Source organism: Pholcus phalangioides, unplaced genomic scaffold (assembly GCF_987345545.1).
Source record: "Pholcus phalangioides strain wild (caught in Gottingen) unplaced genomic scaffold, Ppha-v1.0 ptg000005l_1, whole genome shotgun sequence".
Taxonomy (NCBI): Eukaryota; Metazoa; Arthropoda; class Arachnida; order Araneae; family Pholcidae; genus Pholcus; species Pholcus phalangioides.
The window spans coordinates 1,947,524-1,972,617 of record NW_028301598.1 but is presented as its reverse complement, the minus strand read 5'-3'; the positions used below and the strand labels follow the sequence as shown (position 1 = coordinate 1,972,617).

Sequence of the window (25,094 nt, the reverse complement as noted above, 5' to 3'; positions counted from 1 at the left end):
ATGACAACTTTTAGTGCTAGAATTATATAGGTCATGATGAGAGGTTTTAAAAGTTTGGTTACAAAGATTTTAGAAACCATTAAATTAAAACATTAAAAAATTATTTTAAAATTAGATGAATTTTCAGAAATAAGTTCACAACAAATCAAAGTTGATTGATAAAGGAAGCAATTATACAATCACCTTGTAAGAAGATACCAGAACTATTGTTTTTTCAATGCACATACACTTAAATTCTGTATCACTCACATTTCTTTAAAAGTCGTGTAATTCAGCCCTGTTGGTTTAATTTTCTTGCTTTCAAACTTTAATATTGTGGTCTGCAAACTTCAATATACCCATCTTCTTCACGGGAAGAGAGACAGGGACATTCTCTGGAGAATATTTTCTCAAAGGACTACTATTATAAATTACTAGAGAATATTCTTATTGAAAATAATAATTATTATTCTATAGTTATTTATTGAGATTATTTATTATAATACATGTTATTACATATATTCTTGATAATACTCTCTGGAAAGATTTCGGTAACTGAAGAATATTCTCATCGAGGAGAATATTCTCTGCAAGGACTATTATCAATAACTTCAGAATAATTCTTATTATTTTCTGTAAGAATATTCCCCAGTAATTTATGAAAGTAGTCCTTCCAGAGAATATTCTCAAGGATATTATGTGTAACTATATTATAAATAAGAGGAGAATATTCTCATCAAGGACTTATAAGAATATTGTGAAGTTATTTATAATAGTAGTCCTAGCAGAGAATATTCTTGAATATTCTCCTCTATGAGAATATTCTCCGAAAGATTATTCTCGAGAATTTTACATCTCTAGTCCTGCTTAAACATAATCTACAACAACCGTCAGGTTACCAAAGCTCCTAATTGTCCCAAGTATAGGCACTTAATTGTATCGTTGTAGAGAGGTTATATATAAAACTTTACAAAAATACCTGAATAAACTCAAATTTGAAACAATAATCAGTAAGGTGAAAAAATATTTTACATTCACCTTAATTATATCTTTAATATAGGGCTTCTCTTTCTCTCTCTGTAAAGTTGTAATAACTGCTTTTAATGGCAACCATGAAAGTACATTTTTATACATTATAATCTTTGTTGTACTCAAAAAACTAGTTTTCCCACACCTGTGCTGTTACTTGGTAATAATAAAGTTGTAAATAATCTTCATAATTTGGAGTACCAATGCCCAACAACGTTAACGTGTGCAAGGGATGTTATTGGGTTGAAAATAAAGTAATAGTTTAAAAAAACATCCGTAGATAAAGAGTTTACTGAAGATATGAGGGAAAAAAATCCCTATTTATCATTGTTTTTCCTATTAATAATGTTCATGGTGGTGAAACATTTTCAGTATTTAAGTGTTTTGTCCTCTGATTTACTTTATTTTAGTGCTTCTTCGACCCAGCAATATGGAAGTTAGCCATAAGCCTTAATGATGCACACATAATCAGGAGAAAAGAACAAGAGATGGGAAGTAAAAGACACACAGAGACTGATGAAGATAGTGTTTTAGTTAGCTCATCACCTGAAAAAGTCACTGCTGCAGTGGTTCCTGTGACGCATGTGATGAGCCCAACCTATGAAGAAGCATCTGGGAAGCTCTACCTCATGTGGCCGAATCGAGAATCTCTCTGCTGGCTCAACGCATCGTTGTCGTTGTTGTTCAACAGCAAAAGTCTCACAGAGGTCCTGGTTGCCGAAGATGTTCAGGAAACAATATTAGCAATCACATATAAGGAGTACATGGAAGCGTTAAGGGAACTGGAGATAGATGAGTCCCTTGAAACAGTGGCGAAGCTTCAGCAACGGCTCCAGGATTGCCAGCACATCATAGTCGACATCTTAGAGAAAGCGATGGGAATAAAGCGAGGGAACCCAGATTCACCAATTTTTGCCATACCGGTGCTGCTGAAAGAGTCACACAAATTCTTGCAGTTTTTCGAATTGAAGCACAGATGGTTTTTGAAGTGTGAAGTGTGTCACATGAAGCATACATCACCACCGTAAGTACATAAAATTATTTTGATTGAATATTTCAACCACACATTATGTTTCAGAAAGCATGTTCATGTCAGTTTTTACAATGTAAGCAACTTTTAAAACATCAGATTTTTGTATGTGTAATTCCTATATGAGGATTTACGAAATAAGACGAATTTTTTTTTTATCACAAATAGTTGCCAACCAAAAAAATCAGACAAAGTTCCCTGGGACACACAAATTTTACTGCTAATAAATGAAATACAGTCAGCAAATGAAGTTTGCTAAAAATTCATGGTGAAAAAAGTTAATTTCAGTTTAACCATGTTATGTGAGATACACAAATCTGACGAGACATTTTGCCTGCTTCAGCACTAAACTTGATGTTAATGCTTGATATTCGCAACATGCTCCATTTATTTTGGTAGATCATTCTCAACTTGGGCAAGCACTGATACTCTGCACAATTTTTTTCAAATTGCAATTTTATTTATTTTTTGTGTTTATCACTCCTTATTTCATCAATTTTATGCGAACAACAGATTTCTAATTTGTCGCTGTCTTCCTAGAGTGTGAGTTACATTCTCAAAGTAAAGTCTTTAGATGGAATACACATTACTGCAGATCAGTGTTTGCCAATATGCATTTAGATGCATGGTTCACACATCAAAATTCAATTTTACTTCTCAAAATTTTGTGGAGTAGTGAAGTAATCCTTTATGCTTTTGGTAATTTTTTCCTAATCAGTATTTCTCACTGATATGAAAAAAATATCCCTATTTCTTACAAAAAATACTCCTTAAAATTTTGGAGAGGAGTGAAATTACTCTTCAAAATTATATTTTTGGATAACACTGTGCTGCGGATTGATTTGCAAACAAAAATTTTGATTTTGTTTACTTTTTTCCCGTTATGATCATGAAACCTTCCTTCTGGTTCCCTAATGTAAGGAGAAAGGCATTTTTTAGATGTTTTGCAACACGGATCAAAAACTGAGCATGTTGAAAACATTTGCTTTTAAGAAATAATAGAAGTCTTTGAACTGATATATGAGGTAAATTGAAAGTAATTTTCAATTATATATTTCTCATAAAAAAAAAAAAACGTCCAGGAAAAAGACATTTAATAAAACTACTCGCCTCTTTTTTCTGGTAAAAGTAACCTAGTATGGTATGCATGTTATTAATATGTGGTAAAGTTTATTATCAAAAGTGTCTTAATTAAATGAAGTATAGAAGAAGAGGAGCTAAATAGCACTAAGTATTTTCAAGGCATTACAAGAGGGCAATAGGGTTCCCCGATTAAAAAACAGAACTCATTTTTTATTTGAAGCCTTGAATTCTATGCCCTAATTGCTGATTCAAAATAATAATCAATGTTGAACCAACATAAGTACCATCGGATTTTAGACTTTTCACTTTTTGTTTTAAAATTTCTAGTTTGCTCATTTTTTTTCAAAATTCATTTTATCTATGAAAGAATGAAAATGTGTAAATTATTCAGCAACATTATACACGTCTAAAACACATCATAATAAATGCATCCATCAATTGTGGAAGAAAAGGTCTTGTGTCAATGGAATATGTTTTTCATTTAGTTGATGGGTGAATGGCCCTTTCGTTGTACATTGGGTGAATCGAGAAATCTGCGCCATGTGTGTGACGCTGAGTTGCCACCAGGCATTCACTTTACAATGGTGCATAAATAAAAGCACTCTTTTCTGCAAGAAAAATGTTAACCCGTGAAGTTAATTTGGCCTCAATGACCTTTCATGTTACACGAACACAGATTTTTGGTGTTTGAATCTTTTGCTTGTAGTTCATTTGTAGTTTATTCATAAATGCTGAATTAAATTTGAGAGATTAGGAGATAAAAGCAGGTGATATGAAAATATGCATTCTTAATGATTAACAAGATTTGTTTTAATTAATGAGCTGTTAGTTAATTTTAATCAAAAAAATCTGATTTTAAAAAAAATTATGCTTTTTTCATACCCTGTAGGTGACAACTGGTGTTGTAGGACTTGAAATAATGTTTTTCAAATGTTACAAATACGAAAGAAAAGCTGGGGAAAATTTTCATTTGGCTGTAAATTATTCATAAAAATATTTGAAATTATAAAAAAGATGAAGTATGAAATTATATTGGTTGTTATTTTTGTTTTAAGTCTAAAGTTATTTTAAAATTTGGAAAATGGGCTGAGGGACTACCAAGCACAGGACATTTCCTTAAAAAATGAAAGTTTATTCAAGAAAATTAAAAACATCCATTGATTAAAAAGTTATGAGCGGTGATTTGTTAGAAACATGAATATAAATGGAAAGTGATGGAAAAAAAATTCACTGCCAAATATATTAAATGTAAACTACCAGAGACACAATTTAGGCCAATTTCGTGAGAATCACCCATATACTATATACATGGTCAGGGTGGTCAGATGAACTAGGTACCTGTGAAATCACGATCCTGGAATTTATTATTAAAAACCGGGACATAATACAGAATCCAATAAAATCTGGGGCATTTTCAAAACCTCATTTGATGAGCTGTTACAGTGTAAAATTACCAACTTACAATGTGATACGAAAATATTATCACACTACTTTGCATGGTTTCTCAGCTGTTATTCCAGTGATATCTTGATAGAACTATACTATGTGGACCACTAAAAAATTTAGTCGTAGAGAGACTCTTTCTATTGAGAGGCTATAATTTAATATTAGACTACAGTAAACTCACGTTAATCTGGCACATATCTGACCAGGGTGTGCTGTGCCACTGAAATCACCAGATTACTGGAAGTCATGGAAAAAGCCCATTTGAATAATATAAACTTCTGGGTGAAGACATACAGTAATATGTTTTTCTCTTCTATGCTCTAAAAAACCTGGCCTAAAAAAGCAGTGGATTGTTGGACGGGCTGGATTAGCACATTTTTTTTTATTATTTGTTTTATTGAACAAACAGCACGATGAAGAACACAGTGAAAAAATTATAAACAAACAGTTTTTGACCCAAAGGGAAATAAATAACTTTCCATGTGTCGTACTAATGCATTACATAGAAAATTTCTTTTCAACATACAAAGGTATATTCTACTACAATCATAGGCGGAGATAGACTTGGAAGTCTGGGGGGGGGGGCACGGTCGTTATTGCTGGGGGGGGGGCAAGATGATGATGATGTCAATTCGTATGTACATTTATACATTATAACCTGCGACTCCACCTTTGACACCCCCCCCCCCTGTATCTCCGCCCATGACTACAATAGCTGCAGATAAGTCACATGGTTTGTTACATTGCAGATATATTTTCCTACAACAAATATACATACTAATTTTACTCCTTAAAATTTACAAATTCCTTAACCATAGAATGAAATGAACCGCTCAATATGGTGTGGAGTGTTGATATACGTGAAATCATGTTTGAGGGCTAGAGAGTGTAACGTGCAGAGAAGTGATATTGAAACCATATGGGTTGAACTTGAGAACAAAAGACGTCATAAACTTATTGTTGGGGTTTGTTACAATCCACCGAATAGGGATCAAAACTACATCGCCAAATTGCATGATGAAATTTCCTACATGTGTAAGCGAAAGAGGGTTCTCATACTAGGGGATTTCAATTACCCAGGTATTGATTGGGAGAACCTTTCATTTGGAAATCAGTATGAAAGAGACTTCCTTAAGTTGGTGCTCGAAAATTTTTCGTATCAGCATGTATCACAAGCCACTAGAGGGGTACTGCTATTTTGGATTTAGTTCTTACTAGTTCTGAGGATCTAGTTGAACATGTTTCGGTGGGGGAAGAGTTTTCTTCTAGTGATCATTGTATCGTCAGATTTCACTGTAACTTTTTCTTGGGTAAGGATGATAACAAAAGACTGGTTCCTTGTTTTCGGAGAACTAACTTTGATGTTTTGAGAGGAAGGTTAGCGGAAGTTTTCAAAGACTGGTTGGAATCAGTAGGGGTGGTAAGTCAGTAGGAAGAATTTAGTACGAAGCTGTCCTCTGTTTTGCACGACGTCATACCCTTTGTTCGAAAAAAGTGTGTTTGTACATCGCACCTTCTATGGTTCACGGATAGCGTGCGGAACCTTTATCTTGAAAAGAAAAGAGCATTCAGAGAGTATAAAAGTGGACGAGGTGACCTATCATTGTTTACTGATAAAAGAAGACTGTTGAAGAAAGTGATAAGGGATAGTAAAAAGGAAGTTGAATCTAGGTTGGGAGATAACATTGGCTCTGACCCAAAATCATTTTTTCGATACGTCAATAATGGATGTGAGGGGACAGTTGGCCCCCTCTCGATAAGAGGCTCTAGGGTAGAGAGCAATGTAGGCATGTGTGGTGCTTCCAATGACTTTTTCGCTTCGGTTTTTAATGGAGGTAATGATATTCGATATACGGGTGTTGCATGGGGTAATAAAACCCTCAACGATATTCAAGTAGAAGACGTGGAGGTCCTAAATCTTCTAAGAAATGTATGTGCAAGCAAAGCACCAGAACCAGAAGATATCTATCCCAGGGTCCTCAGGGAATGTGCTAATGAATTATTGGGGCCAGTGGCACAGATATACAGGAGTAGTGTTGCTGAGGGTATCGTCCCAAGAGATTCGAAACTTGCTAACGTTGTTCCGATATTTAAGAAGGGTAGTAGAGAAGCGGTGCCGAATTATCGTCCAGTGAGTTTGACGAGCTCCCTCTCGAAAATTTTGGAAATTATCATCAAAAGGCAGTTTGTGAAGTGTATAGACGAGAATAATGAATTGTCGGATAATCAGCATGGGTTCAGGAAGGGGAAGTCATGTGTACAGGGTTTGTACGGGTCAGGGAAAACCTGGAAAAGTCAGGAAAATTTTTTTTACTAAAAAAAGTCAGGGAAATCAGGGAAAATTGCCCATTTTTGTTTTAAAACCTGGAAATTTCAGACAATGACCTGGAAAATCGTCACAATTGTCGTCTAATCGGGAAAAAAGATCAATAAAAAATAATAATGAAGAGAAAAAAAATTCCGTCGGGATAAAAAAGGGGATTCTGATAACATCGTAAATATTGATAATCCGTAAAATATCGCAAAAAAATATAGATACTGCCGAGGAGGAACGAGGATTTCGTAAGTCCGCTTGGACAAGCGCATTGCTATGACCTTATCGTAACTCTTTCTAGTGTTTCGGGAAACATAACTATGCATTGTAGCAATCCATGGGTAGCTCAGTTGCGATAATTTCGTAAGTTGACTTTAGTTAGGAACGGCGAATAACGCACGTGTATATTTAGATTTTCCACATGGGTATTTTTATTTGAAAACAATGTGTTGTAAGAAAACTCAAGTGAGTGGATCGTCAGTAGGCTGATTGGATCGAAGCAGTCAAAAATGACCCGTGTAAAGCATGGGAGCAGCTTTGCGGCAAAACTCGCAACATGGGCAGATAAGTTATCCAGAACCATGCCAAGCATGTGAAATTAGAGTTCAGTGAACAACCCTGGATTGCTGAACTTTTTTATTCTAGCGCTTACACGAGTGCAAGCCAACTGTAAAGAATTTTGATGGAGTGAAACCAACTACATCTTTGACTAATTATGTCACAAAGGAAACAACTGTAAAGGCTTAAATCTTGTGGGCATTGAAATTGCAGACAAAAGGGAAATCTTTGTTTCATTTTTCTTCTCCATCATGCGTATTTGAAAAGCATAAATGCGTGTAAAAAAAATCTAAGATTATGATGCCATTATGATATTGTAATTAAAGTTATTAATTTTATAATTAATATAAATAATTAAAAAAATAATTTTTTTTGTAAATTTTTATTAATTTCTATCAATTTTTCTTATTTAAAAAAACCTAAAATTTTTGTTGTTTCATTTTAATTGTTTTTTTAGGTAATGGTATATGATAAAGATGTTGTGATCTTATATTGCTTCTTTGTATATTCACTCTGGAGCTCCTCAATCTGGATTCTTATACATGAATAGTAAAACTTTATACAAATAAAGTTGATATATATTAAATCAGATTAATGATACTCTATTATAATGTAAAGAACTATGTAAAGATACTATGTAAAGAACTGTTGGTTTTTAGAATGTCACGTCTGAAACAGTCACAAAGATGATTTATAGTAGGCCTATAGATTGAATTTTTATATGTTCTTCCCCCCCCCCCCCCCCCGAAACTTCTAATCCATATAAAATATGTGGGAATGCCCATGCGAAAAACACTTCTTTGAAACATCGGTGTGAGATGATAGTCTTCAATTTGATACGTTTGCAATAACATCGTTGCTGTAATTTTTCGTAATTTATTGACAATTTGATCAATATGATTTCCATTTTAGGTTAGCCCAAATAATAATTCCAAGATATTTGTAATGCAATACTCTTTCAATATATTAACAATTACATATAGTATTAGAAGGAATATCATTTCATATTCATGAAATTTCATTAAATCTGTCTGCGTATTTGAGTTTGTTAAGTTGAAAAGAACCCATTTAGTTTTGTTAGTATTTAGCCAAGTCGAAGATTTTGAATTCTTTTATTTATTGTATAGATATATTTTTCCCAATTTTTTATAAGTTCTTCAGTTGTTGTAGCAGAGGAAACCAGAACTGTATCATCTGCGAATGAGATAAGTTGACCGGAAATATTGATATTATGAATTTCATTAGTGTAAATAGAAAAAAGTATTGGACCCAGAACTGATCCCTGAGGTACACCTATATCTATTGCCCTTACCCAACTTATATCGCATTGCCTACTTTAACAGTCTGTCTTCTATCTGTTATAAAAGATCTGGACCAATCAAGTGGGAGCTCTCTTATTTCAATATTTTTTAGTTTTTCCAATAAGATATTCTATAAATACGGCTGTTACTTTTTTGTTTTTATTTATTTTATTTTGTATGGAATCCATTAATTTAATCATAGCTATTTCAGTATTCCTTTTTTCCATGAAGCCAAATTGATGATGTGAGTAGTAAGCAATGGAGTGTAAATAATTAAGTTGTTGTTTTACCCATCATTAATAATTTCGACATCATAGGTAAAATCGAAATTGGTCTGTAATTGTTCATGTCATCTTTGCTACCTTTCTTGTATATAGCCTTAATCATTGACTTTTTTAGTTCATTATAAAATATTCCAGTGTCTAGAGATTTACTAATCAAATGGGTTATTAGTGATGGATGGTGACGATAGATAATCTTAGACATTCTTAGTGTCAGACCATCACTTCCTGCTGGCTTATTAATATTAATTGAATTGATTAAGCTTTCAGTTTGTGGTAAGTCAATTTCATGAAGAACAATTGAATTGAGATAAGAACTTTCATTATTTACAAAGGCATTCATTTGATTGTTTACATCAGTATTCTTCATTCAATGTATAAAATTATCATTAAAATCATTAACCAGTTTATTTTGGTCACAATTTGGTAATTTCATAATTTTTTTGTTGTTTACAAAATGTTTTATAAATTTCTGCTGTTTTCTTTTATTTGATCCCAAATTGATAAACTTTTCACCTAAAATAGTCATCTTTCTGTTTTTTAATTACTTTTTGCAATTAATATTATATTGTTTATATTCGATTTCATAATCATGTCTGAATGGATTTTTGCGATGCTTCATATAGTTTTTCCTTAATATTTATCATTTTAATTAGGTCATTCATAATCCATTCATTAAGTTTTGCCCTATTTTTGTCTTTAACATAAGTTTTTTATAAATAAGTTAGAATTCAATTTAAGGATGTCAATAAAATGTATATAATCCTGATTTGTATCTATTCCATCGATAACCTGCGTGAAATTAACACCTCTAGTAAATCGTTCAAATAATTCATAATTTATCAAAGTTTTTCTACATAATTTAAATTGTTATCATTACCATATGGTGAGCATTTTCTTATGTAACCCATTATTAGATGATGATCAGTAATTCCCGCATCATATACACCCATTTTACACTGAAAATTATTTTTTAGCAAATGGTAAAAAACATGGTCAACAACAGTTGAACCAGTAATTCCAATTCTTGTAACACATTTTTCAAATGAAGAAAAACCATTTAAACAATAAATTCAAATATTCACTAATATGTATGTCATTGTCATTGAATTGGTTCACATTTATGTCACTGATAATAACCATATCTGAGTTTTTTTTCAAATATATTCTAAGTTCATCATTAAATTGTTTAATAGTATAGTTATGAGATCTATAAAATAACGAAAAAATGATATTGAAATCACAAATTTTTAGTGTTAAAATCTCTGCTGTTAGAAATTGGCAAGAAATTGAATTACCTTCTCTAATGTATATGCAAACCCCTCTGGATTTGTTATATTCACAACAATTATAACAATTATTAATTTATTCCTCCAGTTAATAATAACCTGGGATTGTATACATAAGCTGTTCACTTCACATTCCTTAATCCAGATTTCAGTTAGACATATCACATCAAAATCTTTATTAGCATATTTTAAAAATACCTTAAAGTTATCAAACTTTTTCCTCATACTTCTCCACATTACAAACAATGTAATTCAGTGTCGTATAAGAAGCTGTTTCATCAGTATTTAGAAACTCTTTTATAGAATTAGGCGAATCCAAAATAGTCACTCTATCTTTGTTCATTTCTAAATAGTTTTCAGTTACTAAGTCAAACATTGTTTACAAGTATTTTTTCCAATTCATTGGTGTTTCTTATCCTTAATACTATTGATGCTTCCGCCTGCCTTAAAAACAAATTTCCATTTTTGGTTCAGGCAAACTGGTAGTTTTGTTCATACTTGAATTTTCTTACAGCATGAAACAATTGTTTGATGTGTCGAGTCAAATGTTCATTGATGTAAATTCTCTGAGGAATGAAATTCTTATTGATGGTATCAGTATTTAAGGATGGGGTGCTTTTTAACAGCATCAATCCAAATCATCTTTGATGATTCCTCTTTGAATCTGACAAGAATTGGATTAGGTTTCCCCTTTTTGAATGATGGTACCCTATGTGTTTTCTCAATTTTGGTGTCTTGGGTGATGTTCAGTACATCTTTTATGTCATTCAACAATTCAACTATGTTTTAATTTTTCTCTTCAGGAATACTATTTATTTCGATGTTATTTGCTTTACTCCTATATTCCAAGTCTGAAAGTGATTATTTTAGTTCAAATGTAAGTTTTCATCTTACAAATAGGCTATCTCATTAAATAAATTTGGCACCTTGTTGTCAACCTCCTTTAATAATTCTATATGAAACTCTGAATAATTCTGAATTGGAAACCATGTTATTTTGGATCAATGCTTTCATCTCTTGCTTGAATTGATCTAAAAAGTTTTTAACGTTTTGATGAGTACTCTCAGATTTCTCACAGGGTTCAACACAATTTTTGCATACGTAATTATTTTTAGACTCATTGTTCATTTTATGGAAAGCAGCTCCAGTTTTCCCTATGCAGATTGGGTGGACTAATTTTGAACAGCAGTACCTCATTAATATTGTATATCGTGGCTGAGCAAACGTATCTTTTCATTTTGCAATGTTTTTCTCAGGAGTGTATTTTTTTGAAATATAGATGGTGATTTGATTGTTTGTCATTTAAATTTAAGGTCAAGTCCAATTTTATTTATTTCCTTTGCATCTTAATTAACACATCTAATTGTACAAACGATTTTAATTTTCATTTATTGACATAGTTAAGTATATCTTGCATCACTCATCATATTCAGTAATAAAAGAATTGAATACAAAACAAATTTTTTTAGAAGTGTCACACGGGTGTGTTTGTATACAACAGTGGCTGTTGCCACCAAAATATTCCACATGACCAGATTATCGAGAGTGTACTGTCTAGGCACTTTCAAACAAGACTTTGTTGTAGAGGGATTTATAATTGTAGCAAGTTTTTCACTGAATTTAATTTCTTGAGAAATTATTATTATTTTTTTTGCTATATGGAATAGTAATCAAAGTATTCCTGAAAATATATTATCAAAGAGATTGTTACCATCTTCAAAATTTGGCATAAAATAACAAACTGATTGTTTTTCTTTATCTTTTCCAGTGCCAAGAAATCTATCATCTCTTTCCAGAATGTTCCAGATAATTTCTCGATGAATGATCCGTCAACTTATGCTGGCTGCAAGAAATGTCGTGCTGGGGATCAAATACGACAACTGCTAACTGAGAAGTAAGTGTTTTTTTAGCGACTATGATTAGTTCTATGGTCATTATTTTTATTTATGTGGCCTAATGAGCAAAGTATCTACTAAAACTTCAGTTTATGAATAGCTTTGTTTAAGGGTGTTTCACAAAAGGAGCGAAAATTTCATAGAAATTTTGACTTTATAAATCAGCAATGTCACTGTGATATGAGCAAAAATTGAAATTTTTATTTGATGAACTCACAATATCTAAAGTACTATGTGTACTTCAAAAGTTTATTTTTAAACCAAATGGTAATAAATAATAAAAGTACAGCCCCCCCCCCCCCCGGTATTTCAGTTCCCATGTTCGTGGTTTCCATATTTTCCATATTCACGGTTTTTCTCCCTTATCAAAATTTTTTTTTGGCAACACTCAGCAACCACCATTCACGTGTTTTGTTTACAAAATTTGGGTTTTGAGTTTTTAGGATGGCTCATTTGTCTAGTGCCACTGATAATGCTTCGAAAAAACTTTACAAGAAAAATTGGATACATTGCCAATGCTTGGCGAAAGTAAGTTGATTGCTGCTGCGGCTCGGGATTACGGAATCAACAAATCTACGATGAGATATATCAAGAAAAGGAGATCTGAAATTTGATCAGCTGTAGCTGCACCTGTGGCAGCGAAAACTTTGCATCTCCTAAGAAATCCATGTTTCTGGTGCAGAAAATTCTGGTTTTTTTTTTGTGGGTACAAGACTGCTACAAAAAAGGTATTCTAATTGACAGTAATATTATAATAGGAAAGGTGAAAAGATTTTACTCTTGTATAAAGGTAAGGGTTGGTAAAACATCTATTTCATCGGAATTTTATGCAAGTAAAGGTTGGCTTCATAAATTTCAGAAAGGATTCGGATTACACAATGTAAAAATCACTGGCAATCAAGCCTCTGCCGACTGGGATGTAGCTAGAAAATTTCCAAAGACTCTGGAGAAAATTATTGAAGAGAAGGGTTATGCACCTCAGCAGGTGTTTAACGCTGATGAAACTGCACTATTTTGGAAGAAAACACTGCAAAGAACATTTATCACTCAAGACTAAAAGCGAGCCCTTAGTTTCAAGGCAAGTTAAGGTAGACTATGTTGTTTTGTGCAAATGCTTATGGGTACATGATAAAGCCCACTGTCATTTTCAAATCTACGAATCCCCGAGCATTGAAGGGAAAGGATAAGTCAAAGCTCCCACATGGTATTTTTGATGAACAATGAAAAAGCTTGGACTATGAAAACTTTTTCTGGATTGATTTAAACCGTGTTTCGTTCCAAAAGTCGGGGGGGGGGGTACATTGAAAGTGAAAACATTCCATTCAAAGCTCTTTTGATACTGGATAAAACTCCTGGACACCCAGATGTTAATGAGTTCAAAGCTGATGGTATAGAAGTCCTTTATATGCCTTCTAATACAACATTTATCATTCAGTCCCTTGATCAGGGGGTAATACGAGCATTCAAGTCTCACAATACATGTCACTCAGTAAAGATGATTGTGCATTCAATAGAAAATGCAAATGCAGAAAATATCTTGAAGGTATTGAAGAATTACACTATCGCTAATGCAATTGCTGTGTTATCTCTAGAATTGTGGCAGCTCTTTAAGAGAGAAACAGTCAACTCGGGTTGGATTTGGAACCTTTGGCCACAAAGGCAGCATTTCTACAGTGCCAACTGAAGAGCTTATAAAAGACAAAGTGAAAGCAATCTAGCTAATCGATCACAAATGAAATGAAATGCCAAATTCATGGTTTCATTCATTTTTATTTTGTGAAGGGTCCGCTTTTCAAATCCAGAATTTTGTGAAGGGTTTGGAAACCAGACCCAAATTTTCGCTGGACAAACCTCTGAAAGGATTTGCATATAAGAATTATCCGTCGAGCATCATGATCACAACTAAACTATCCATTTCTCTTTCCTTTCACTGAGGCATTAACAAGATCAAGCGCTGGGGCCCAAACACTTTTCAGGTCTTCTTTTGAAAACTTTTCCCACACATCTATAATTTTTTTACCCAAATCTCTGTGGCCTCTGTAACCCACCTGTCATAGATCCCTTTCCACTCCATATCTATCAGTGGCCCATCCCCTGAGAATCTGCTAGGACTACAAAGGGGGGCCCTATGGCTCCAGTTTGAGAACCAACCACTGGTTCAAACAATTCTGAAACCCACAGAGCCCCCAAAGATTTGTGAACCCCTGGGGTGTGCAATTGGTTGCTAATACAGATTTATGTAATGTGAACAAAGTATAAATTTGAATGAAAGTATAATGAGCAACATGGACAGTGGGGTCTTTGATTCCTCAGTGTTTGCCTTGGGGGGGGGGGGTCCAGGCTGAATTCCTGCTCAGGCCTGTGGCACATTTACAGATACTTAAGTGACCCACGACACACTTCCGGAACACTTAAGCGATCTGTGGCACATTTTGAGATCCCTTGAGTGACATGACACAGTTTTAAAGCACTCGTGTGGCTCCCAGTGCTCTTCTACACCATTCAAGTTACCCATGGCACATTCCCAGATTACTTAAGTAAACCGTGACATAATCACAAATCACTTGTATGACACGTGGCACAGGTCTAGAGAATTTAAGCAGCCAGCAACACATTTCCAGATCACTTGGATCCATAAAACATTTAAAGATCATTAAAGTAGCTCTGTAGAGGACCATCCCCTGAGAATCTCCTAGGACTACAAAGGGGCCCTATGGCTCCAGTTTGAGAACCAATAAGAAGAATGTTAGTTCAGGTGGCCATAAACTAGGGAAAGGGTTTTCTATTTTTTTGGCGCACCGAGTAAGATGCCATTAAGAATATTTCATATTTTTATAAAGGTGGGTTGATGACCTAAGCATCATCCCAACCCCTCCTTCCCCCCTTGTCATCAAAAGTCAGCAAGCCTGAACCCCCATCGATTCTGATGTAGTACAGTCAAATCCCTTTATAAAGAACTCCAAGAGACCAGAGACATCACTTCGTAATTACGAAATTTTGTTATAAAGGAATTAAAGAATTTTTACATTGTTCCTACGCAAACCTATTTGAGGGATTAAAACATTTTTGTTAAAACAAGGTTTTCATATTCGTTGAAATGGGAATCGACTGTACTTGAATGACTTCTGACTACAAAGTCTGTTACATCCACATGGTAGAAGCACACAGAGTCATTGTTCTTTCTGGCACTTTCTGGTGACACCACGATTCACATAGCTCTTATTGAAGGAGGCTGATTACTGAAAGAATAGATTCAAGCGACGGTCACATATCATCATAGACATGATGATCGTCGATCTTCATGAGAACTGCAAAATGACAGTCAAATAGAGTACTAACATGAGCATCTCCACAGAACCGGTGAGTGAGACAATGATCTGAGAGTGGCTACAGCATGTTCAACCTTATGGATTAGTCTCAACATCATCTCTGAGTGTTGAGGTGTTCAAGGCACCTACCGTTACTTAGCTCATGCTGTAAAAAACAAAAGGGTTATCCAAGTATTTCATCAGCATTGATGGGGAGGGGGTTTCCGATTTGCTGACTTTTGATGACTGGGGGGGGGGGGGGGGCGGGGTTGGATAATGCTTATGTCATCAACCACCTTTAATGAAAATATATCAAATATATATTCTTAATGGCATCTTACTCGGTGCACCAAAAACAAGAAAAACCTTATGATAGTTTGTGGGCACTTAAAGTAACATTCTCCTCTATTGATAAGTACCCTACACAGCCACTTCAGTAATCTCCAAGTGGGCCACTTAAGTGCTCTGGAATTGTGCCACGCATCACTAAAGTGATCCATAATTTTATGCCGCAGATCACTTAAATAATCGGAGAGTATGCCGCCGATAACTTGAGTGATGTAGAGCCGCATTCGGGGCCGTTTAAGTGCTCTGAAACTATGCCACATGTCACTCAAGGGATTTCTAAATGTGTCGCGGATCGCTTGAGTGTTCTGGAACTGTGTCCCGGGTTCATTTAAGTGATCTGAAATGTGCCACAGGCCACTGAAATGCTCTGGAATTGTACCATGGGCCACTTAAGTGATCTGCAAGTGTGCCGGTTAGTTCATTTTTTACAAATTAGGTTTGAGGAGGGCAGGCCGCATCAGATAATCTCCAGGGCCATATTTGGTCCGCGGACCTAGAGCTTTTATACGATTAACCATATATGGCTTAGAGGGTGGGTCGCAATGAATTTATTAAAGATAAATTTTGATTTCATAGCCTAGAAATTGATTATAATAATATATAAAGGTATTTTCTTCTAAAATTTCAATTAAAAAAAATAGCCTATATATATTTTGCATTAGAAAAATAAATTTTTGATCGTCGGGGGGGGGGTCTGTTTTTTAAGAAGACTTTCTTCTGATTTTGTGCAGGTGATTCCCCTTACAAACTGTGAGAACAATATACTCAAGAATAGAAGAATACTCTATATTTTCCTGCTATTTATATTGTACAAAAAAATCTGTGCACCAGATTTATAAAATAATGTTTTTAACTTTATGTTGCGAAAAATGAAAAAAAGTCTAAATAGATAATAACAACAACAAAAATCATAATAATGATGCAAATGTAACAACCACAAGTGTCCTCCATTCAACTTAACTACTGGGGGTGCTAGGCAGAAGAACAGGTATTGGTTTCAAGTACCGTCAATGGGACATAATAATCATTACATGTAATTTTTGTTTTATATATATTCATTCTTTATAAATACGGCCAGCCAGAATGAATCAATTCAAACAACAAGACCAAAGCTAATTCTTTGTTAAGGCTCTCTTTGGACAATCCCCTATTTGAACTAAATACAAATACAATGCCACAACAGGCAAAATGCCGAACAAGGTGGCTGAGAAAAAGCTGCCCATAACAAATATGGATGTCATATATTCATTACTAAAATACAGCAACCAAATTAAAAATGTAATTACAAAAACTATATAAACAATATATAGGGTGATTATAATTAGAGTTTGTTTTTGAAAAGGCTGTAAAAAAAAGAACCATTGGTCAGAATGACCTAATATTTCACCTGAATATACGTGAAGCAATGGAATTTTGTATAGGAAAAGAAAGAGAAAAAAGGGGTTAAAATATTGGCCGATAGATGGCGCTGCACTGGTAATAAAATGTGAATTAAAAAATGTGACCTTAAGAAAAATCGTAGAAAAGCAAACAGTGATGAAACCATCAGGAAAAGGTGGTAAATTAGCTGCTACTCAAGAAATGTTTAGTATGCTGTCCACCGTTTTCTCCTGTGAGCTGAAAGTGCATAACAGCATGTTACACAATAGATCGAAGTGTATCAGGGGTGATGTTGTGAATGTGTTGTGTAATGCGGTTTTTCAACTCAGCTAAGTTCACAATCAGACCACTGTACACAACATTTTTTAGATGACCCCATAGCCAGAAGTCACAAGGATTCAGGTCAGGTGATTGTGGCGGCCAAACTGTTGCAAAATGGGGACTTATAACTCTATCATTGCCAAAATGGAAATTCAACAGTTGCTTCACTGGTGTTGCAATATGAGGAGGAGCACCATTGTGCATGAAAATTGTACTATCCACACACCCGTGCTGTTGCACTGCTGGAATGAGCTGGTTGTGCAAAAGAGATTCATACCATGTCCCATTGACTACAGGTTACAGAACCCAAAGGACCTATCTCCTTGATAAAGAAAGGGCCAACGATAAACGCTGCCATAAACCTGCACCACACAGTGACCTTTGGAGAATGAAGAGGCAATGGTTGCATTTGGAATGAATTCTATCTTTCCCATATCTTGCAATTTTGTGTATTGACAGAATCTTGGAGATGGAAATGGGCTTCATCTGTCCACAAAATGTTCCATGGCCTCGGATGGTCCACTTCCATCCGAGCGAGAAATTGCTGGGCGAAATGTTCTCATATTGGCTAGTCCGCAGGAAACAACTCTTGAAATTCATAAGTTTGTGTGAATAACATTACAGGATGTTTTGTAAAATTTTACAAACCATGCTGACAGGCTTGTCTAAGGTTGGGCCAATTCCCAGAGCACTCACTTTCCCAAAGCACTGCTTGACGATTCCTGCAATGCTGACTTGCTCCACTGATGTCGAAGCAATTGCTTTCCTCCCTCTACCACATTGCACGTCAAACAAACCATCTTTTTGAATTTACCAATCATCTTCTTTAGACCATTTGCAGACATCGGACCAGAGCCACTTCTAATAATTTCCCTTTTATGTCCAGAATTTCTTTAATGCAGATTCCACACAGTCACTGTTCTTGTAAAAATGTTTCAAAAGTAGAGCCGATCCTTCAATAACAACGTCATGATGTCCTTCTCTGACACAGAGAATAATATAAACTACATGTCCCCAGCCTTTTATCACAATTGCAATACGTGGTGCGCATATCATGTCTTTTAAGTGTATGACAAGTACAGTTCCATCTATCGGTCAATTTTTGAACTATTCTTTTCTTTTACCAGACAAAATCCCATTGCTTCATGTATATTCAGGTGAAATATCAGGTAATTCTGACCAGTGGTCCTTTTTTTACAGCCTTTTCAAAAATGAACTTTAATTATAATCACGGTGTATATATGTGCATCAGGGTTTAAGCTCAATAAAAAATTCCTTTCACAAAAAAGCGTAAATGTGGGGGGGGGGGGGCAGAGAGCTTTGGCAAAATGCTATAATGCTAATGTAATGATTGATGGTTGGATGCCTACTCATTTCATACCTCCTGTACACATTTTTGTGAAAGTGGCTATTACTTTTTTGCATTCTATGATTTTCTCTTGCATTTTGCAAAAAATGCGACTGTAGCTTAAACCCTGATGTGCATGATAAAATATTATACAATGCCCGTAAAATGTATTTATGGTTGTCTTATTCTAAGTACGAATGGCTTCTCTTGTTTTACCCCAACATGTTTATCATATTTCTTTTTAAACATGTCGATTGTGTTAGAATTTAGTACTTCCGGGGATAAGCTATTCCATTTATTGATAATCCTATTACAGAAAAAAAAATTCCCTACATCACTACAACCTAGAATTATCCCATAGCCTACCAATTGACTGATTCTTGCGTCCGCTTGTCGAAGTAGTTGATCGACAACATGTCTTGTGGTCCATTTTAGCAATGTTGAAAATTTTAAACTCTTCGATCATGTCCCCCCGACACCTGCATTCCCCCAATGTAAACATAATCAAGTCTTTCTTCATAGCTCAAGCTTTGTGTGCCAACAAGCGCACCCATAGCTCTTCTCTGCACCCCCCTCAACTTGTTCCAGACTCTGCCACAAAGCTGGGCTGGAAGAGATCTCGGCAACAGGATCAGTCCCGTGGCAAAGTTCTCGTGTTCGTTCATTCATGCACCCCCTCAAACAAGTTTATATCCCTCCATAGGTATGGTCTCCAAAAATTTACAGCATACTCCAGTCCAGGACGAACTAAGCTTCCAAAAAGCAGAAGAATGACTTAAGGAGAATGTAAAAAGACCTTTTTGAATATGAGACCTAGCATTCTATATGTTTTTTTGACCCCCGCTAAACAATGTTCAGAAAACCCAAGCCGCTTGTCAATGAGAATTCCCAAATCGGTGACCCTAGTTGCACCCAGGATAGTGACACAAACTACTAATCCAACATTGTTCACCAAAAATTGTTTAGAGGGAGACAACTCAGCGTGGCAGTTATACATATATGTGTGTGTATGTACACTGTAGTGTTAAAATTAAGGGCAAGGCTGAAAAATTGAGGTTGAGTACTCTATATATATATATAGTGTGACTAGTGATTCTGGACGCATGCACATCTGGAGAGAGTGCGGAAAATGCAATAACCAATCCAACATCATCAAAAGGGACCAGTTTGGAGAGGTATCATGCTTGGTACCCGTATATCTTCCAAGGCAACTCAGCTACTAGTGCCCACTATTGTAACAAGGTTCTCCTTCCTTATATACGTTTTTTTAGAGGTGCTATGGTGCCCTCTTCATGGATGTCAATGCCACACCTCATCATACAGTGGCTGTTGGAGAGTGAAGATATTCAACGATTGATTGGCTGGTAAGGTCCCCTGATCTAAATCCAATCAAACACCTGTGGGACACTAGGGAGCATTTGGCAGCATGTGACCATCTGCTAGCAACGATTCTGGAGCTGCAATTGGAGCTACAATGGGAATGGGCAGCAATGCCTCAACAGCTTGTTGACAACCTTGTACTCAGCATGGGCAGATGATGTAAATGCTGCATGGATTTTCTTTAACAGTCACTTGTCACATGGCAATGCCCCCCCCCCCCACCATCAAAAGTGGAGTGGGCAGATCTAATGTATATGTGTGTACATGAATTGACATCATCATCATCGTGCCCCCCCCCTCCCAGCAATAATGATCTTGCTCCCCAGACTTCCAAGTCCATCTCCGCCTATGTCACATAGACGGACCCTCTACGACCTACGTCACTATGGACGTTTCTGTCTTCTGCTCATTTTTTTTAGTATTTCTTTTTTCAGAAAGATTTGTTTACTTTTCCCATGTTCTTATGTCTTGGGGATCTTATGGTATTATTTGTGTTGATTTGGAACACTTTTTCACGTTGTTACATTAGAAAAATTGTCTCATCCTTAATTTTTGCACACCAGTACATATGTCATTATATAAAGGAAAATTCATGTATATGTGTGCATTCTTTCCCCCCCCCTCTTTATTTCAATTCCTCATGCATTTCATGTCCACAACACATGTACATACTCATATTGTCATATTCATGTTGCTCACCAAATGAGGTGCTAAGCGAGATGGCACAGGTGGTCCCTAATTGTATATATTCTCCCGCAAGATATACTTATTTTGTATATTTTCATTAGATCCACCAAAGCAAGTGAACTCAACCCAATAAAACTGATAATGGCTTCTTGCCGGATATTTTATATTATACAGTCACCCCCCCCCCCATATTCGCGGGGCTTACGTTCTGGGGGTAACCTCTAATACAGGAAATCTGCAAATAACCAAAACCATAGTTTTTCTTGTACATCTCATTTATTGAACATGAGAAGAGTGAAGTGGTGCAGTGGTAAAGTTGAATGTAAAAGATGGCGCAGAGTGATTGTTGGCAATGTGTCCTGAAATAACTTTGTGATTTCTGTTTGCCGTTTCTTCCTCTTCATATCATCAAGTATGTTGGAGTATGTTGACAAGGCTTCCTCTACCAATTTTACTACATGTGAATAACGTACTATAGAGGGATGTCATGAAAATTATCTATTGCTGATGTGAACTTGTGAAGCCCTTCAGCTATGCTATTCGTGGTGAACTTGTCTTCCACATCTTTATCTTGATCTTCTTCATCTGGTACCGCTTCAGTTTCAGGAGCAGTCAGCTGCATTAATTTCTCCACACTCAATGCCTTTGAATTGCTGTTAATTAGCTGTTAATTCGAATGGAACCATTTTTCGACTTCTATATTCATATCATTGAACCCTTCTCCATCCACCTGTTTCGCTAACATTACAATGTCTTTTATAATATCTTCAGTTGGCTCTGTAGAAATGGTTGTGTTCGCACATTATAGCCAAAGTTTGATCCAACCCAAATTGAATTTTTTTCTCTCTTAAGAGCTGCCACAATTCTAGTGATAACACAGTAATTGCATTAGCCATAGTGTAATTCTTCAATACCTTCAAGATATTTTCTGCATTTGCATCTTCTATTGAATCTAGGTTGGCAGATAACATTGGCTCTGACCCAAAATCATTTTTTCGATACGTCAATAATGGATGTAAGGGGACAGTTGGCCCCCTCTCGATAGGAGGCTCAAAAGTAGAGAGCAATGTAGGCATGTGTAGTGCTTTCAATGACTTTTTCGCGTCGGTTTTTAATGGAGATAATGATATTCGATATACGGGTGTTGCATGGGGTAATAAAACGCTCAACGATATTCAAGTGGAAGACGTGGAGGTCCTAAATCTTCTAAGAAATGTATGTGCAAGCAAAGCACCAGGACCAGATGATATCTATCCCAGGGTTCTCAGGGAAGGTGCTAATGAATTGTTGGGGCCAGTCGCACAGATATACAGGAGTAGTGTTGCTGAGGGTATCGTCCCGAGAGATTGGAAACTGGCTAACGTTGTTCCGATATTTAAGAAGGGTAGTAGAGAAGTGGTGTCTAATTATCGTCCAGTGAGTTTGACGAGCTCCCTCTCGAAAATTTTGGAAATTATCATCAAAAGGCAGTTTGTGAAGTGGATAGACGAGAATAATGTATTGTCGGATAATCAGCATGGGTTCAGGAAGGGGAAGTCATGTGTAACTAACCTCCTTTGCTTCTATGATTACGTGACTAAGGCTTTGGGTAAGAGCAAAAATGTCGACGTTGTTTACCTTGATTTCCAGAAGGCATTCGATCGGGTCCAACATGGCAAACTCTTGAAGCGTTTACACGAGATTGGAATAGGGGGCAACTTGCTGAATTGGATAGAATCGTGGTTAAGAGATAGGTCGCAACGAGTTATGGTGAACGGGGAATTCTCTGGTTGGACAGACGTCACAAGTGGAGTTCCTCAGGGAAGTGTCCTTGGCCCCATACTTTTTTCACTTTTTATCGATAAACTCGATCAGGGTATCGATGGAATTACTAGCAAATTCGCAGATGATGTGAAGCTAATGGGGGTAATCGGGAATGAAAGCGATAGGGAGTTGCTCCAGACCAACTTAAACAAGATTGCAGCATGGGCAAATGAATGGAGCATGACGTTTAGCGTAGATAAGTGCATGGTCGCTCATTTTGGTTCGAACAACCAACGGTTCTCTTACGAGTTGAATGGTGTCACTATCCCGGATGCAACTAGAGTCACCGATTTGGGAATTCTCATTGACGAGCGACTTAAGTTTTCTGAACATTGTTCAGCGGTTGTCAAAAAATCGAATAGAATGCTTGGTCTCATTTTCAAAAAGGTCTCTTCGCGTTCTCCTAAAGTCATTCTTCCTCTTTTTCGAGGCTTAGTTCGTCCTGGACTGGAGTATGCTGTAAGGTTTTGGAGACCATACCTACAGAGGGACATAGACTTGGTTGAAGGGGTGCAGAGAAGAGCTACGCGTGTCCTTATTGGCACACAGGGCTTGAGTTATGAAGAAAGACTTCATTTTTTGAATATGTTTACATTGGATGAACGCAGGTGTCGAGGAGATATGATCGAAGTGTTCAAAATTTTCAATGGGATGGATAGGATGGACCATGAACTTTTAGTACACCGCCAATCGACTGCTTTTACAAGGGGACACCAGTATCGATTGGTGAGGGACAATGCAAGGTTATGGTGTCGCAGGGAATTTTTCTCCAATAGGGTTGTTAATAAATGGAATAGCTTACCCCCGGAGGTAGTAAATTGTAACACAATTGACACGTTTAAAAAGAAATACGATAAACATGTTGGGGTAAATCGAGAAGCTATCCATTCTTAGAATAAGACAACCATAAGTAATCTTTATGGGCATCGTATAATATTTTATCATGTGTATATATTGTTTGTAATTTGTGTTAATTGCATTTTTAATTGGGTTGCTGTATTTTTGAAACATATGACAACCATATTTTTATGGGCATCTTTTTATCAGCCACCTCGTTGGGCATTTTGCCTGTTGTGGCGTTGTATTTGTATTTGTATTTGTATTTGAATGCACAATCATCTTTACTGAGTGACATGTATTGTGAGCCTTGAATGCTCATATTACCCCCTGATCAAGGGACTGAATGATAAATGTTGTATTAGGAGGCATATAAAGGACTTCTATACCATCAGCTTTGAACTCATTGTCATCTGGGTGTCCAGGAGTTTTATCCAGTATCAAAGAGCTTTGAATGGAATGTTTTCACTTTCAATGTACCCCCCCCCCCGACTTTTGGAACGAAACACAGTTTAAATCAATCCAGGAAAAGTTTTCATAGTCCAAGCTTTTTCATTGTTCATCAAAAATACCATGTGGGAGCTTTGACTTATCCTTTCCCTTCAATGCTCGGGGATTCGTAGATTTGAAAATGACAGTGGACTTTATCATGTACCCATAAGCATTTGCACAAAACAACATAGTCTACCTAACTTTCCTTGAAACTAAGGGCTCGCTTTTAGTCTTGAGTGATAAATGTTCTTTGCAGTGTTTTCTTCCAAAATAGTGCAGTTTCATCAGCGTTAAACACCTGCTGAGGTGCATAACTCTTCTCTTCAATAATTTCCTACAGAGTCTTTGGAAATTTTCTAGCTGCATCCTAGTCGGCAGAGGCTTGATTGCCAGTGATTTTTACATTGTGTAATCCGAATCCTTTCTGAAATTTATGAAGCCAACCTTTACTTGCATAACATTCTAATTAAATAGATGTTTTACCAACCCTTTATGTAAGAGCAAAATGTTTTAGCTTTTACCATTATAATATTACAATCAATTAGAATACCTTTTTTGTAGCAGTTATGCCCACAAAGAACAGCATTTTATATACTCAACACATGATTTTTGCAGCCACGGCTGATAAAATTTCAGTTTAATTTTTTTAGATATATCTGTTGATTCCGTAATGGCAGGCCATGGCAGCAATTGACTTACTTTCGCCAGTCATAGTCCATATATCCAATTTTTCTTGTAAAGTTTTCACTTTTTTTGTGTTTCTGAAGCATTCTACAGTAACACTAGAAAAATGAGCCATCCTAAACAAGCAAACCTCAAATTTTGTAAATTTTTTTTGTTTGGGGGGGGGGGGAATCAACTGTACAATAAGATGCTGCTTTGTTTGCTTGTTGTATTCTATGCATATAATATGACAAGTGCAAGATAACAGATGAGGTGGCAGGGCCCCCTTCAAGTGCTTTTAAAATATACTGTTTTTTATATA

At 35.8% G+C, this 25,094-nt stretch overlaps 1 protein-coding gene across 1 annotated transcript in view; it reads left to right on the top strand.

The window, feature by feature from the left end:
* Nucleotides 1-25,094, top strand: part of LOC149085706 (uncharacterized) — a 58,436-nt gene that overhangs the window by 18,870 nt on the left and 14,472 nt on the right. The window contains exons 3-4 of the mRNA XM_089232087.1: nt 1,419-2,032; nt 12,079-12,204. Of these exons, the coding sequence (XP_089088213.1) occupies nt 1,419-2,032; nt 12,079-12,204 (740 nt within the window). The remainder of the gene's footprint in view (nt 1-1,418; nt 2,033-12,078; nt 12,205-25,094) is intronic.